Raw genomic sequence first — 16298 nt, 5'->3', positions numbered from 1 at the left:
GAGAGAACTCAAGACTTGGGCCAGTGAAGGAAGAGTCACTGAGAAACATCCCATCTTACAGGGTTGGGGGAGAAGTCTTGGTCTAGAGAAGTCTGTGCACTGACTTCAATGAGGAGTGAGGAGTTCCGGAGTCAGGGCCACCCTTTGTTTATTCTAGAGGAAGACTGAGCTTGGGGTGTGGGAAGGAAGACTGAGCTTGGGGTGTGGGAAAGATTTCTACTGGTGTGTAAAATGTCTCACTTAGGAGATGCTGGGCAGGAGAATCGGAATAAATAAATAAGCATTCTGAAGAATGCAGTTCATGGGATTACAGATGATGGAGAGCACGTGCTCAAAACCACTGCATCTTATGTGAATACATCAAGCCAGATCCCGACCAAACGCACATAGATTTACATACACAGGGCAGCCAGCAGCCAACAGCGACGAACATTTCAGTTCTCTATGCATCTTGGTTGGCTGTACAAGGAGGGATTTATTCTTCGCTTCCTTCCAGTTCTAGCATCCTGATACTGCGAGCAGTTTAGTATGAAACCCTGTTTGAAAGCTGGTCTTGCCCAACAATAGATTGGGGGGGGGGGGTAGTATTTTCACCCTTTGCATTTGTAATTACAATGTTTGTTTTGTGTTTTTGCGGTGCAGACACAGGATGGTGCCTAGACATGTGTGAGTGTTCACAACTGTGTATAGGGTAGGTGGGGAAAGTGTGTAAGACAGAGGCCAAGAACACTTGTCATCTGCTAGGGTGTCTCTACCAGATCCTTTCTGGACATAATGTTTGCTCCGACACAAAAGGGCCAGTGGGCCGGGGCCGGTGCTGGATATGCCCGGTGTGCCTGCTGGGTGTAGGAAGGACGGGGCCGGCGGTAACAAGAATCAATATATATTTACCGCGGGGGCGGGGTGGGGGTGCGCGGAGGCTGCAGGGCGGGGCAGCGCTAATGAGAGCAAGCCCGGCTTGTGGTTGGTTCGGGAAGTCTGGTACCCACAGAGGAGCAGGGAGGGAGGGGATGCGGGCGGGAGGATAAAGCGATGAAGTGTGCTGCGTTACCGCGCGTCAGGCGCCGTTGTGGCTGCCCGAATACGGTGGGTCTCTGACCGAGCCCGCCCAGTCCTCGCGCGTACACTACCGAGCAGCGCGCGCCTCTCGCCGTGGCCCTGGCGGCGGCTACCGCAAGCCGCGAGCCGCTGGAGCGCTGCGAGAGCGGGTGGGCGCCCCGGTCCCCGGCAGGTGCCCGGCGCGCCATGCAGGGCACGTGCGCCCCCCGGCTCTAACCTGCGCGCTGACAGGAGCATGATCTGTGCCCAGGCCGGGGCTGCCAAGGTAAGCGAGCGCCTTGCGGGGACTCTGCCTGCAGCCCCTTCCCCCGCCCTTCTCTGGGCGGCTTCCCCGCCGCTCCCGAGGCCCCGGCAGCGCCCTCCCTCCCCAGGGCCCGGGATCCACCCTCCTCCCCACCCTCTCGCTTCTCCCGCGAGGTTCAATTGTCAGCGTGGGACGTGCCGCCGCCCGGGCCGGGCAGGCATCCCGGGGGGCGACCCCGGCTTGGGTACGGCAGGCACACCGGGCCCTCCTGCGGGGCACGAAGAGAAACAAAGAAGCCCCCAAGCGGGTTGGTGGCGCCTCCCCCGCCCCCCGGCGCCCTCCCAGCGGCTAGGAGGTGTCAGGGGAGGGGGCGGAGAGACCTACGTAATCCCCCTTCCCAGCCCACACCCACCCCTTGCGAACCAAGGCTCCGAATTTGGGCTTTGCTTCGGGTTCCCTCGTAGACAATTGTGTCCCATGCAATGCCGTGGTTAGCCGAGCGAGTCCCCAGCCCCGCGCGAGCTTGCCAGTGCTCTCTCAGGGGGCGCGGGGCAGGTCGGGGCCGTGCTCCCCTGGGTGGTGGCAGGATGCGCGGTGTGGGTGCTGCTCCAGCGCTTCCCTGTCCCCGGCCGGCGGCACCGCTCAGCCGGGCCTGCCACCTGAGTTTTAGCGGGAGCAGCCCGTTTCGTCGCCTACCGTATTGCGAGCCGCACGCAGGCGGGGAGGGAGCCACTGGGAAAAATGCGCGCGGTCCATTTTTAGCTAGAGGTGCGCTTCCTTCTACCCCTACATTCCCGGGCCGTGACAATGCAGCAAAATCCGAGGGCTCGAACAATGTGGCCCCTCCATCCCCGCTCCGCCAGTGCCTTGTGATCGCTCTGCCGTTTTGACGTCTCGGCCACTTGGCAGATTTGCGGAGTGTGGGTGCGTGGTCTGTCTCTCTGTCTTGCACACAGAGACCATAACTTCCCTGCCCAATTTGAGCGCGTGGGGGGGAGCTGGCAGGGACACAGGCTGCGGAGATGCCCGGCTTCCTGTGGTTCCGGGCACAGAGCGCCCCTGTCTGCATTGAGCTGACACCAGATAGCAAGTGGGGATTTTCCTAGTTGCTGAAGATATTTGACGTTGCTATAGTTTTGTGCTTACTTCTCTTGGGATCTGCAGTGGTGCACAATTCTCCCCCTTGTTTTTATTTTTTTCTCTTTGAAAAGATAACAAGGCTGTGTTCAGCAGAAATGTAAACAGGACGAGCAGCCTAGTTCAAAGACTAAGGGAGGCATCTTCTCTCTTTTCCTGGGATTTAAACGCGATTTAGGAGGGCAGATGCCCTACCTGAAAACGCCAGACTTTAAAGACTCAGGCAGTGTCGCGGTCCAAGGCGTCTCAAAGCAGGTGGCCAGATCTGCATTTCTCATCAGCGGACTCGCTCCGGCTGTGGCTATTACGGTAATTCGTTCTAGATCGGGGATTCATTTTGAAAATGTGTGTTTTCCACTAAGAAGGGATTAGAGTCCAAATGCCTACCCTGTGTGTATGAATGTGTGTGCGTGCTTGGAGCAAAAGAGAGTGGCAGAATTCCCTGCTGCCCCTTCCCTCTGTTTGCCGCCTCCTCTGGAATGTGGCATTGGGGGGGGGGGGGGGAGTAGGACTATTTTAGTTCCTAGACCCACAGGCAAATTGAACTTCAGAGTGTTTCATTTAATAAACCATGTTCTGACTAATTCTGGAGTCCCAGTCTAGGGCAGGTTAGCAGCTTTGTGGAATGACAGTTCATTTTGTCTCAGGTAGTTATTTCATGAAGGCAAATTGCCCAAGTTTGTTTAGATTGTGACATTATTGACTTGGTTGGGAGACCACCAATAGGCTGAGCTGGCACAGCCTATTAATGGATCAGTACAGAGAGACTGCAACGCCTGTGACTTGTGTCTGTACCGTCATTTGCTTCCCTTTGCGCTTCTGGCTTTTAAAGAAGGGTGTTTTTAAAAGATCATTTAAGCGTTAGTCTCTGTGATGCCTGCATCAGATATGATTATCAATGCAGGGAGGACTAAAAGGACAGATGTGATTATGGGAGAAGAAGCCTCTGCCATCTCCCCTCCTTATCAGTGAAGTGAGGAAGTTGGACTGGCTGATTTCTGGGGCTCCTTCCAGTTCGAGCATTGTGTGATAATGGTAGAGGAGTAAGAAAAGTTACCAAGTTTATCAAGGCCAATAATTATAGCCCAAATTATACAAACAACAAAGGGACAGATTATAGAATCTATGGTTTGTTTTAACACCTTGCAGTTTGTTTTAACTCTGGCATCTGCATTTTCTTTTAGATGAAATTAACCAATGACTCAAACAGGTCAAATTTGTTTGCTTTTATTCCCTAGGGCAAAAGATTTGGTAGGGTCTGGGGTACCTAGAGGAATACTGGGTAACAGATTTTCTCCTTGTTTGTGGATTAGTTCTTTATTACAGTCTCATCTTTTGTTAAGTAATGGACAATATAGCTTATTTCCAATGATTGATTTTTTTTTGTTTGTTTTTAATGAAAGACTCTAAGTGGTTGTTTCATTGGCAATTGGTAATAGTGTCTGATTTACTTTCCCTGACAGAATTTGATATTGTTCACAAAACTTGCTAGCACTGATGCTCTTTATAGAAATGAGGCAACAATTATGCTAAGGCAAGCAAAGCATTTTCAGGTGCTTGTAGTAATTTCTACAGTTTGGGAGTGGTTGGGGTATTTGGTCATCGATTTATGCTTAACTACTCAATTTTCCACTGTACTCTGCTCATTGTTTTAAAGTTACAATTATAATAACATCCGGGACTAAGGATACCTGCCAGGCGCAATAAAGTATCCCCTCTCCTGTTTCCATAGCCTTCTCCTTCATACCTCTGAGGTAGCTCTTATCATACTGCAGTTGCAGGAGGTGTGAAAGGACCACAGCCTCCTTGAATGTGCTGCGAGCACTTTGAGGACAAGGACATTGTTCAATTCATCTCTCATCTCTCTGGCACATTGCACTTCGCCCAGGACAGGGGTATGTTCTCAGGAATGTTGGTTGAGTGCATTTCAGGTCATAACAATGCCCTCTACTCTTTTAGGCAGGAGGTAGGTGGGAATTCTTCCCTTTGTGAGTCAGATGGGCTGTTCGGAGGGGTTATGTAAGCCTCTGAGGAAACAGGTGAGCCAGGACTCAAATCTGTGCCTTCCCTCATGCTGCCCCAGAGAAAAGTTTCCCCCGGCTCTCAGGGAGAAATCACGGAGATTGCAAGACTGCCCGCTTGGGTTCTTTCTTACTTGAAAAACCTGGGTTATCTTTTGATAAAATTGATCTGATAGCTGCTTGGTTCTGTCTTGCTGTGGCCTTAAAAGGGAACTTATTCAGCCCCTGAACTCCAGCCCACAATTAGACGGGTGAGGGTGAGCCCCACTCTGCCACTTCCTCTCTAAGATTGGAGCTTGCTCTGATGATGGACTTATCTAGGGAATGCCCCTGGCAGAGAGTTGTTCTGTTGGAATCACATTTAACCTCTGAAATGAGCCAGCAGCTAGACCAGAGACAACCATCATTGCTGGGCCACCAGCCCACTCTGACTGTCTCCTCGCAGTCTGATTTCTACGCCAACAGGTGTGACTTACAGACAGACCCCTTGCTTCCATCCAGTCACCTCCTTACCTTTTCATCCTGAAAAGCAGGACGGGTTACTATTAGGAAACCAGGAAGTTCAAATCCACATGCCTTCCTGTAAGGCAACCCTAAGCATGTTTGACACTCATGGACTTTTAGAGAAAACAGTGTGGAATGTTCCACGCAGCTTTTTTCAAGTCACTTTCCCTCTCTGAGGTTTGATTTCCTCCTCTTTAAAAGTAAGGAGTTGAACCAGGTAATCCAAAAGGTCATGTCTAACGCCGTGATTCTGGGATGGTTTTTGTGGGTTTACTCAATTGAATTAGAGGGAGACAAAGATTAGTATTAATTATAATTATATTAATATTTACACTTATTTATAAACCTAACTTTGCAATATATCTACTAGAAACACTTAAGGCTATGTGTGCTAGCCTCTGGGTTATCTCTGTTAACCATATTGTCCATAAGTAGCTATCACAGTTCTTTCTTATTTGTAAAATTAGATTTACTATATGAAAGGAAAAAATCTGTGGCATTTCTGTTCCCAGTGAGGAGAAAAGTGGATGATCCCCAACTTTTGTATAAAATGTCTGTTAGTTTATGGTTTGATAGTCAAGTTTCGAGGACCTAGAGTAAAATGTTTTTATTCTCACCATGGAGTGTGTTTCACAGCTGAGTAACCATGGCGGTCAGAAGTGTTCCCTGGGATTCATCTAACAATGTTCCCATTGCCTTCTGGTCCCTCACTTTGCTCTTATTTATTTACTTATTTACTTACTGTTTTGTGTTTCTGCCCCTTCTTGAGTTCGGCTGATGTCCTGCCTCAGCCATAACACATTGGGGGCTGGTAGCTCTGCCCACTTACCCTTACCCCATCCCACTGGATGCATGCAGGCGTCTCATAATCTTCCATCTGTCTCAACACTTTCTATCTTCTTAAACTTTTTTTAAAAGATTTTATTTATTTGTTTGACAGACAGAGACCACAAGTAGGCAGAGAGGCAAGCAGAGAGAGAGAGAGAGGGAAGCAGGCCCCCACGCTGAGCAGAGAGCCCCATGAGGGGCTCCATCCTAGGACTCTGGGATCATAACCCCAGCCAAAGGAAGAGGCTTAACCCACTGAGCCACCCAGGCGCCCCTCTATTTTCTTCATAACTGTTGCTTCTCAAGTTAAGATACAATGAGGTTTAGAGGCAGACTAGCTCATCTGATGATTTTGTTGGACATCAACATGGACTTTCTAATCACTGGGCATTTGTCCTAAAGCCTCCTTCAACACTTTAGGAAACAAAGCAGTATGTTGGTGATTTATATGTCCCATATCATAATATTTGGATGTATGGGCATTTATTGGTAAGTGGTTGTCATGTTCTGTGACATGGGCATTGTAGAGAAAATGATAAGCAGTCCATGCACGATGACAATAATGTCACTGCTTATGGGCAGGGTATCACCAAGGCCACTGAGCACCCTGGTCACTAGACAATGACTTCTGGATTCCCCATAGCAACCAGGAGTTGTGCCCTGTTCACACTCTTCCTGATTTGTTGGCCCAAAACTTGATGTACACAGAGGATTGATAAATAAGGATGTACTGTACAGACAGGCTATTCTGGTGTTACCCAGTATCTGTTGCCTTGCAGTATTTGGGGGAGAATTCAGTGTATGGAACTTAAGCTGGTGTTGTTGGGGTGGGGGGTGCTGGAAAAGGACGCCATCTGTGCCCATAATGACGAATGCCATCATGGAGACTTCACTCGGGGTCCCTTTTATATATTTAGTGGAGCAGATTTTCCCTTTCACACTTTCTAGATCTATTTGGATTGAACAGATGTCAGGGAAATATCATGTGTGTGGAAAGGAAAAAAAGAAGACCAGAATTCACATCCATGGCCAGTGATTGTGATTCAATCAGTTTGTCCTTAAACTGACACTCATTTAACTTGTACACATGTTCCCTGCTTTTGCTTTCGGGGTTTAAGTCATGACAGTTTGAGAAACAGAAGTCTCAGTCCTGCAATTCAGAGGTTCAGGTTAAGGGGAGACTAGGGTTGGACACATTAGACCTCGCTTGCTTGCTGTCTGCAGCCACAGCAGCCGTCCATCATGGTCCCTCCTGCATCACACTGACCAGCCAGAAAACCACAGGATGTGATCGATAGGTGTTTACTCTTAAAAGAACTTCTCTTTTAAAGTGTTGTTATTCTTAATTCCTTTTACCATCAAAATGTAAGACTACTCAGTTAACAAAATCGTCCCCTCTATTTTGTGGAAATGAGCTTTCTGAAGTTGAGAAAGAAGTAGTTTTGAGGGTCACCCCTGTCCCTGACAAGACAAAGGACTGGCTTGTAAAGGGACAACACCAGCTTAAGTTCCAAACAGTTGACACAGAAACATGCTGTGATAGGGGACATTTCAGATGCCTCTCCAGACTCCACACCCCTCCCAGCTGGTCAGTGTTCTGTTCCCTCTTACAGAACACACCTGGATAAAGTGGTCCACGCTGGCTTTCTTTAGTCCCCCTGTGTGAGCCGTGAAAATGTATTTTATTGTGTAATGTTTAATTGACGCTAACAAGATGATTAACATATCTGTGAATTATGAAGAAAATAAAAAAAATACCGGCCAGCCGTGTAGCCTGAGACCAGAATACTGTGGGTTCATTGGAAGCACCATGTGTGCTCCTGCTTCGTCTCTCTGTCAACCTCGCAGAGCACCCATTCAAGCTCTGGTCCCCACCCTTCCTTCCCACTGTCCCCATGATGGTCACTGTCAGTGTCTGCTTATCCAGTACCAGGCCAGCTCCCATCTGAGTGCCGCTGATCACACCCTAGGGTCCGTTTTCTCTGTCCTGAGACCTTTGCTTCTAGGACACCAGATTCTCCTGGCTTCCTACTGTGTCCCTGGATCTCTTTGTTAGGCTCTCTTGATGGTCCCTGATTTTTTTATCCCTACATGATGGAATTCTCTAGAGCTTGGCTCTCACATCTCTTCTTACCTATATTTCTGCCTTTGGTCTCAATACAGCTTTTATGCCAATGATCATCAAGTCTATCTCAGTGGTCCTGGCTCACCTTAGAATGCTACCACTGGCATCTCCCTGAATGCCATGCAATCTAAAATTTGTCTGTGCAAAACACAAACCCCAATTTTCACTCCTCAAAGCTGCCTTCCCTTTGGAGCTCTCTATCTGTATAAAGGGACGCCTCTGTTCTTCTGTTGCTCAGGCCGAATGCCTTTGATCCCCTGACTTGTGTTTCTCTTCTAATCCGGCTTTTTGCAAATGGCAGTCCCTTCTTCTCACCACGTCTGGCCAGCATAACCAGACTTATCTCAGCCACCATGATCTCTCAGCTTCTGCACGGATGCCCAACCAGTCTCCTGCGTGCCCTGCCCATTTGCAATCTGTTCTCTGTAAGGCAGCCCAAATGATCATTCATTCGTTCACCAAATATTGACTCAATGTCTGCTATGTGTCAGGCTATGCTGGCATGCAGCATAAATACAACACAGAACAGTCAGAAATCTCTGTTATTTTTTTGCCCACAGTCTTTGATGGTTCCATCCCTCTGAAAATGAAATCCAAACTTCCTGTTTGGCCAACAGCCCCTTTATAAATGGGGCTCCCACTCCTGCTGTACCAGGCCCATGTCCCCAACCTCCTTAACCTTCCTTAACCAAGCCACTCACACTCTCATCTCCCATGCTGTTCCCTTAACCTGGAAGGGATGCGTGTGCAGGGGGAGGGGAGGCTTCTCCCAGGTATGTGCAAGCTTGACTCTCGGTTGATGACATATCACTTCTTCAGAAAGGCTTTCCCTGACCACCCATGTATACACTGCCTTCTCTTCCATCTCCCTGCTTTCTTTTTCTTCACATTTCTTGACACCACTTGATTTGTGGTGTATTTGCTTCCTTATGCATCCATTGTCTTGTCTCCCATTCTGTCTTGTAAATGCCTTAGACCAGGGACTCGTTTATTTGTCCAGTGTCTGGAACAGTGCCTGGAACATAGTAGCCACACTCTTTTATTTTTTTAAATTTAATTGAATTTCATGTAAATTCAGTTAATTAATGTATGCTTCATATTAGTTTCAGAGGCAGAGGTCAGTGATTTTTCAGTTGTATATAACATCCAGTACTCATTACCTCATGTGCCCTCCTTAATGACCATCACCCAGTTACCCCATGCCCCACTCACTTCTCCTTCAGCAACCCTCAATTTGTTTCCTAGCGTTAAGAGTCTCTTATGCTTTGTCTCCCTCGCTGATTTCGTCTTTTATTTTTACCCTCCCTTCCCCTATGTTTTGTTTTTAAATTCCACATAGAGCAAAATCATATGATAATTATCTTTCTCTGATTGACTTATTTCACTTAGCATAATACCCTCCAGTTCCATCGACATTGTTGCAAATGGTAAGATTTCATCCTTTTTTAGTGGCTGAGTAATATTCCATTGTATATATGAATCACATCTTCTTTATCAATTCATCTGTCGATGGACATCTGGGCTCTTTCCATAGTTTGGCTATTGTGGACATTGCTGCTATAAACACTGGGGTGCAAATGCCCCTTTGGTTCACTACATCTGAATCTTTGGGGTAAATACCCAGTGGTGCAATTGCTGGGTCATGGGGTAGCTCTATTTTCAAATTTTTGAGGAACCTCCATGCTGTTTTCCAGAGTGGTTGCACCAGCTTGCATTCCCACCAACAGTGTAGGAGGAGGGTTCTCCTTTCTCTGCATCCTTGCCAAAACCTGTTGTCTTCTGATTTGTTGATTTTAGCCATTCTGACTGATGTGCAGTGGTGTGTCCTTGTGGTTTTGATTTGTATTCTGAGTGACGTTGGGCACAGAATAAAATCTTTTCAGAATCTGTGGGGTTAGAGTTTGGATGGTATTTTCAGGTCTCTGGATCCTCCAATAAGTGATTTCCATAAATGATTTCCCCTACTCCAAAAGGTGGGAGTTGAGTTCTTCATTACTGCCTGGGTATTTTTTTAAAAGATTTTACTTATTTATTTGACAGACAGAGATCATAATTAGGCAGAGAGGCAGGAAGGGAAGAAGGCTCTCTGCTCAGCCCCGATGCGGGGCTCGATCCCAGGACCCTGGGATCATGACCTGAGCAGAAGGCAGAGGCTTTAACCCAGGTGCCCCATACTGCCTGGGTATTGTGTTGGTACTCAATTTCTGTGTTACTAATCCAGGCTGGCATTCTCTCATGGTTAAAGCTTGTCTTTGCTTCCTCCTCACCCCAGGGGCAAGTAGCTGTTGGTCACTCCATTGTCCTCAAATTTGAGTATTTTATTTGTTGTTATTAGGACTAGATAAAACTCTCTGCCCTCTGGTCTCTGCCTCCTCTGGTCCACACTGATTTTTTTTTTTTTTTTTTTCATCTCATATGTTGTTTCTGTGTTTAAAACCATCAGGAGCCCCTAATGTCTACATAAGAAAGAGCCCATTCCCCAGGCTGGTCTTGCAAGTCTGTGGGTGGTGTCCAGCCATGTCCCAGGATTTCCTGTTGACCTCTCCTGCAGCCCACTGGAACTTCTTTTCATTTCTCCAAACATACTTTCCATTTTCCTGTAATGATGTACCTTCTTCCTTACACTGTGTTCTAATCTCAGTTTCCCTAGCCCTCTATAAATTTACCTGTTTTTAAGATCTCGCTTAACTCTTATGTCCTGAGTTTTCCAGTGGATAGAACTCTCCCTGCCCTGACTTCCCATGCGATGGGGATCACTGTATGCTCGCTATTGACTCTCCCGCATTTCAGCCTCCTTACTCAATGATGGGCTCCCCAAGGTTACGGACCATGTCCTGTTTATCTTAGTATCCTGAAAATACTTGTCCTGGTATCTGCCATTGCAGATATGTCTCTGAATGTTAAATGAATGAGTGCCCCGAGGAACAATCTGAGTTGAGAAGGTCTGTATTGTATTGCTTCTAGAATGGCTTTCTGCACAATGTATGCATCCATGAAATGCATATCATAACACTAAGTGGAAATTTGGAAGAGGTGAACTCCACAAGGACAAGAATTTCTATCCTGCTTTTTTCATCGATTTTCCTAAGTGCTGAGAATAGCGTCCAGGAACAGAACTCACTATTTAAAGGCTGAATGCAGTTTATAGCTGGACCATATCTTCAATTTTTAATATCCTTGTATATAAAAGAGTAAGCCCGAGGACAGGTGAGACTTTCCTAAGATCACGCAGTATAAGACATGGAACCTGTCTTCTCCCTGCTGTCCTGCCCAGCCATGAACAGAAGAATGCCTGATAACTTTTCCTAAAGGGACTTTTTTTTTTTTTTAAGATTGTATTTATTTATTTGACAGAGAGAGAGGGAACACAAGCAGGGGGAGTGGGAGAGGGAAAAGCAGGCTTCCCGCCGAGCCTTTGTGGGGCTCCATCCGAGGACCCCTGGATCATGGCCTGAGCTGAAGGCAGATGCTTAACAACAGAAACACCCAGGCGCTGCCCCCCCAAAGGGAGGTTCACAGTGTTACCTTCTTACCAATGTCTGAGTGACTTCCTTCTTCAGAAGAAACCTGACTTTTTAGATCTTCTGAAAGAAGCCATAGAGAAGAAATTGCAGAATGTCAAAAGACTCAGACCCCAGGCAATAGGAAACAAGATTTGTATGTTACCATTCTGCTTGTGTGGTGCATTCATTTTTGGAAATGCCTGACAGATCTGGCCCCTTGGCTCTGCTGGGCCATGTTTGGGGACTTTGTGTAAACCTGGTGTCTACTTGAAAGAATGAGATAGTCAGTGTTTCTTAAATCCACTCTGATTCAAAAACAATTCACAATAAAGTATCTGGTTAAATTTCACCAGGGAATTTTATTGCAATGCTGTTCTCTGTCTTCATGACAACTTTGAGTAGCAAGCTAGCACAATTTTTGATGAAATATCTCTCACAAGAACTTTGCAAACATTCTCCACCCTTTTGTTACAAGTAAGTAAAAGGCATCTGTCTGGGAAACATACATTCAGGTCCTGGTGTGACATCCTTGGGGAAATAGTTGGAAGTCACTAATTGCTATTTTCGGCTTTTTTCCCAGGAGAGAAGAAAAAATATCACTATATATATACTGAAAAGGCTTTAAGCTTCTAATGAAAAATTTGACCTAGGGACTACTGGATCACAAACCAAAATAAAAATGCATTGTGTGTATGTATACACACACATCTATGTACAGATAATATGGAAATATATATAAAATGTATAAATACTGTATATAAACTTTTAAAGTTCTGATTAATCATTTTCAAGTAATTTTCAATTGTTTTATTCACCTAGAAGACATTTCTTGAGTTTCCATTATATGACAAGCATTTGTTTTTGTGCGGGATTTTTACCTCTAGACAAAAATCTACTTGAGTTTCAGGCAAAATTGTGCAAAAAATACAGCAGAATAAAATCCCTGCAGTGGAGAAACATTTCGGTTGAGAAAGCAAATCGAAAGAGTTGTATCTTTTAAGAGTGATTTTTAAAAAGAGTTTTAATTTTTTTAAAGATTTATAATTTTTAATTAATTAGTCTTTATACCCACCATGGAGCTTGAACTCACAACCCTGAGATTTACAGTTATATATTCCACTGACTGAACCAGGCCCCCAGGGGTGACTGTTTTATTTCCACACAGCTAATGGAGCGTCTGTTATATACCAGACACTGGGCTGGGGCCTAGGTTATCCTGGTGAATGGGTATGCCAGAGTCCTTGTCACAGAGCTGAGGGTGAGGCCTTCAAGTTCACCATCTTGCTTCTGAGAATATCCTCACGGTTTGGTCATTACGTAGAACATCACCCTTGTCAGGGACTTAGAAATCATTGTGCTGTTCTTCAGTTAAACTTAATCTTACCAAATCAAATGCTTCTGTCCTTGATCTGGACCTTCAGGTCCATTGCTTGAGAACCCAGGGCTGTAGAATCCTGTTCCCTCGTGACTCAAAACTTTGTCACAAATGGTATTTTTCCCCAATGATCTAGAGAATCTTCGGGAACAGGAGGTACTTTTTAATCTAAATATTTTATAGAGACGTCCATGAACATCTGTGTCGAGGGATATTCTGTAGCTCAGACAAGCTACCTGCTCAGGACCCATAGGCTTCCAGGATCAGGCGAGGTGAATGGCCGGGTTTGGTGCACATTGTTAGAAGGTGGAGGAGGCCTGGGATGAAGACCGCACTCGACGCGGGGCCTCCCACTGCTGGGAGTGGGGAAGGGAGGCAGGAGGACAGATGGTCAGATTCTCCTCTCCAGAGGTCTGCATCCTGCTCTGGGTTAAATGGCATTTATCGTGCTAACCTAGGGTATTTTTTTTAGCTTCTAGAGAAAGTATTGAATGAACCATTTCAGCTATTTAGAGAAAGTTGAGGGGTTATAGCAAGAGAAATAAAACACATCTAAACCAAGCTGTGAGAGTAATGGGGGAGGGTAGGAATTAGGTGTCAGAAGTGTCACACTTCCAGAGAAGGAAAGGAAGGTCATTCTGGGGTCCTGACCCCTCCCTGTTTCAAGCGCTCACTGGTCTCAGTTGAATCATGTAAACGATGTACTATTTTTATCAAAACTTTAAACTTCGTGGCAGGAATTTTTTCATGATTGTAAGAGCTCTTGCCTTTGAAATTTCATTTCAGAGGCAGAGTGAATGGCTTTGTTTTTTCCATTTAGCACATCTTGGTATGAATTTGCAGATGGCTTTTGAGGGATCCACATATTTTATTTTTCAAATCTATTTTTCCCAAGTGCCATTAGCAGGTGGAACTCATGACTTCCGGTATTTTTCAGGCAATGAGCTCAGTGAGGTTTGAAAATTAGCTAAGCCATTTATAGATTCATAGAATGCTGGCTAGGGAAGGCACCCAAGCCATGTCCCACTTAACCCTCTCAGGGTCTCCACAATAAGACAGCCATCTCCCAGGGTCACAGCCTCTGCATTTGTGAGACCTAGGATGAGAAGTTGTCTCTGGTCTCCTGGCTTGACCCTTTGCAGCACCATTTGCTAGCTCCCTTTAGGTTTGGGCAGGAAGCTTTTATATCCTTGGAGTCCAGGGAAATAATGGGTTTCAGGGTTGGGGGAGAAGGAAAGCTGCCGGCAGGGGATGGTGAGTCTGGGCCTGTGTTGGTGGCTACTTAGTTTCAAGCCAATTGCTGACATGTGCGAACGTGTTGCTAGTTCTGATTTTTCTAAGAAAACCACAAGACTGAATATTTAAGAGAATTTTAGTTTTTTAAGATTTTTTTTTCCCATTTGCTCAATTTAATAATATGGCAATACTCAGTGAGCCAGACTGGCATAACTGAAAGCCTCTAATTTGCAACTTTTGCTCTAGAGAAACTGTGCTTTGAGGATTTCTAGGATGGAAAGCAAGGCCCATGAGCATGGCTTCAAATAGCCGAAATCGGAAATATGACTCATAGAGGTGCTCTGAGTCCAGAATGAGAACAAGTGGGCAGAAGATTTTGATTCATTAGTAATAAGGATTTTCTGAAAGAGAATTACTTGAAAACAGTGAGGCATCCGTGTGCCAGTGTCCCACTGAGCAGGGGCACTGGGCCCTTTGTTGGGATGCTAGGTGGAGGCCTGGGGTGCTGTACCTTCCATTACACTCTCCATGACGAGCTGTAAGGCTGCCCTACCTGGTTTGGCTTCCTACCTGGGAGCTTCCTACCACCTCAGTGCACCATGGGAGAAGGGCCAAAACTGTCAGGGTGAAACCCTATACAGTTGGCCCTTGCACGGCGTAGGGGGAGAGGGGAGCCAATCCGACATGCAGTTGAAAATCTAAGTATAACTTTTTAACTCTTCAAAAAATGTAAGCACTAACAGCCTACTGTTGACGAGAGGCCTTACCAAGAACACGGTCGATTAACACATATTCTGTATATTATATGCATTACATGCTGTATTCTTACAATAAAGTAAGCTAGAGAAAAGACAATATTATTAAGAAAATCATAAGAGAAAATACACTGACAGTACTGTACTGTATCTACTGGGAAAAAATCCAGGTATAAATGGACCCGCACGGTTACGTGTGTCGTTCAGGGGTCAATGGTGTAATTTGTTCTCACTTTCTTCTTTTTTGAGTAAAACCCCACCAGCTTGATTCCTTCTCCCACTGAGGGATTACTTCTCATCTTCCTCTCTAATTGCTGATTTCTCCTGTCTATAAAGCCCTGTGCAAGGCTTCTTCACCACTTAGGAAAATTCCTCTTTTCTTGATTTTTGCTCTACCACCTTACAGATTTTATTTTGAAAATACAGCATGTATATATCATTATGCAAGGGCCTGTGAACTAGGGTTAGCCTGCCTCCAGTTTTTGTAGTTTTGTTGGAACATGGTCACACCCGTAATTTGCATGTGATCTAGGGCTGCTTTCCAGCTGTGGTGGTAGCTGATTAGCGAAGGCAGAGACCCTAAGGCCAGAAAACCTAAAATATTTACTAACTGGCCCTTTAAGAAAAGGTTTCCTGACTCTTGATTCAATCAGATAGATAGCTTGAGAATAAAACCAGGTATAAAGAATAAAATAACAACCACCATTAATGCAATGACCGCGTATTGTTATATTAATGCGTTTCCTCTGGGCATCTGTAATACCAAAATCACACCATAAATACACATTCATGTGCATTTAATAGTATCTCGAATGCATTCTCTTTGCAGTTTTTGATGTTTATATGTGTTATTTTAATTGACTGTATAATAATCTATATACCCTTCCATCCCTATGTATCTATCTATTATGGTCATTTTTATTGTGGTACTTTGCAGTATGCTTTCCATATAAAATTTTATTTAATCCTTCTAAACTTATGTAGGAAATATGACTAACTCCATTTTACAGATGGGAACCTTGAGGTGGAAAGTGTTTCTGAGACTTGACCAGCTCACACCACTAGCCTATCTTATCCCAACCGTGCCTTTTCAGCCATTCACCTGTTACTGGGCATTGCACTTAAATTTACCTTATTTTGTTTATTTGTTTAGTGAGGGAGGGTATATCTTAGAAATACTGCTTTGATGAATACCAATGCATACAAATCATTGACTGAATTTCTCATCACTTCCTTAGAAACGGCTCCCCAAAGCAGAAAAGATCAATCCTGAAATTACATTGTGGTTTCCTAATAGGCTGACAAATTGCTTTTGGAAAAGTTGTAACAATGTATACCACACACTAATGCTCCATAAGGGTGCTCCCTACTGAGTGCTATGATTTAGCCATTCTGTTTTTGCCCTTTCATCATCCAAAGAGGGATACTGGAGGCTGACACTTTGCAGGGAACTGTGGCCAAGTGACTCCTTTGATGGTGACTTCTGGGAAAGATGTTTTCTGGATAAAAAA

General features: G+C 45.3%; 1 protein-coding gene across 4 annotated transcripts in view; it reads left to right on the top strand.

Annotated features, from left to right (window-relative positions):
* The first annotated feature begins 1021 nt into the window (after positions 1–1021).
* Positions 1022–16298, top strand: part of HECW1 (HECT, C2 and WW domain containing E3 ubiquitin protein ligase 1) — a 455383-nt gene continuing 440106 nt past the window's right edge. For 3 of the 4 annotated variants that reach the window (XM_059397215.1, XM_059397212.1, XM_059397213.1), the window contains exon 1: positions 1022–1324. In XM_059397215.1, the coding sequence (XP_059253198.1) occupies positions 1295–1324 (30 nt within the window). In that variant the 5' untranslated portion in view covers positions 1022–1294. Of the gene's footprint in view, positions 1325–2642; positions 2750–16298 lie in introns of those variants that run through there. The other variant, XM_059397214.1, reaches the window with a different exon arrangement.

The sequence above is a fragment of the Mustela nigripes genome, chromosome 4 (assembly GCF_022355385.1).
Source record: "Mustela nigripes isolate SB6536 chromosome 4, MUSNIG.SB6536, whole genome shotgun sequence".
Taxonomy (NCBI): Eukaryota; Metazoa; Chordata; class Mammalia; order Carnivora; family Mustelidae; genus Mustela; species Mustela nigripes.
Note: the sequence above shows the minus strand (reverse complement) of the source record. Positions and strands in the feature narration are given on the sequence as shown.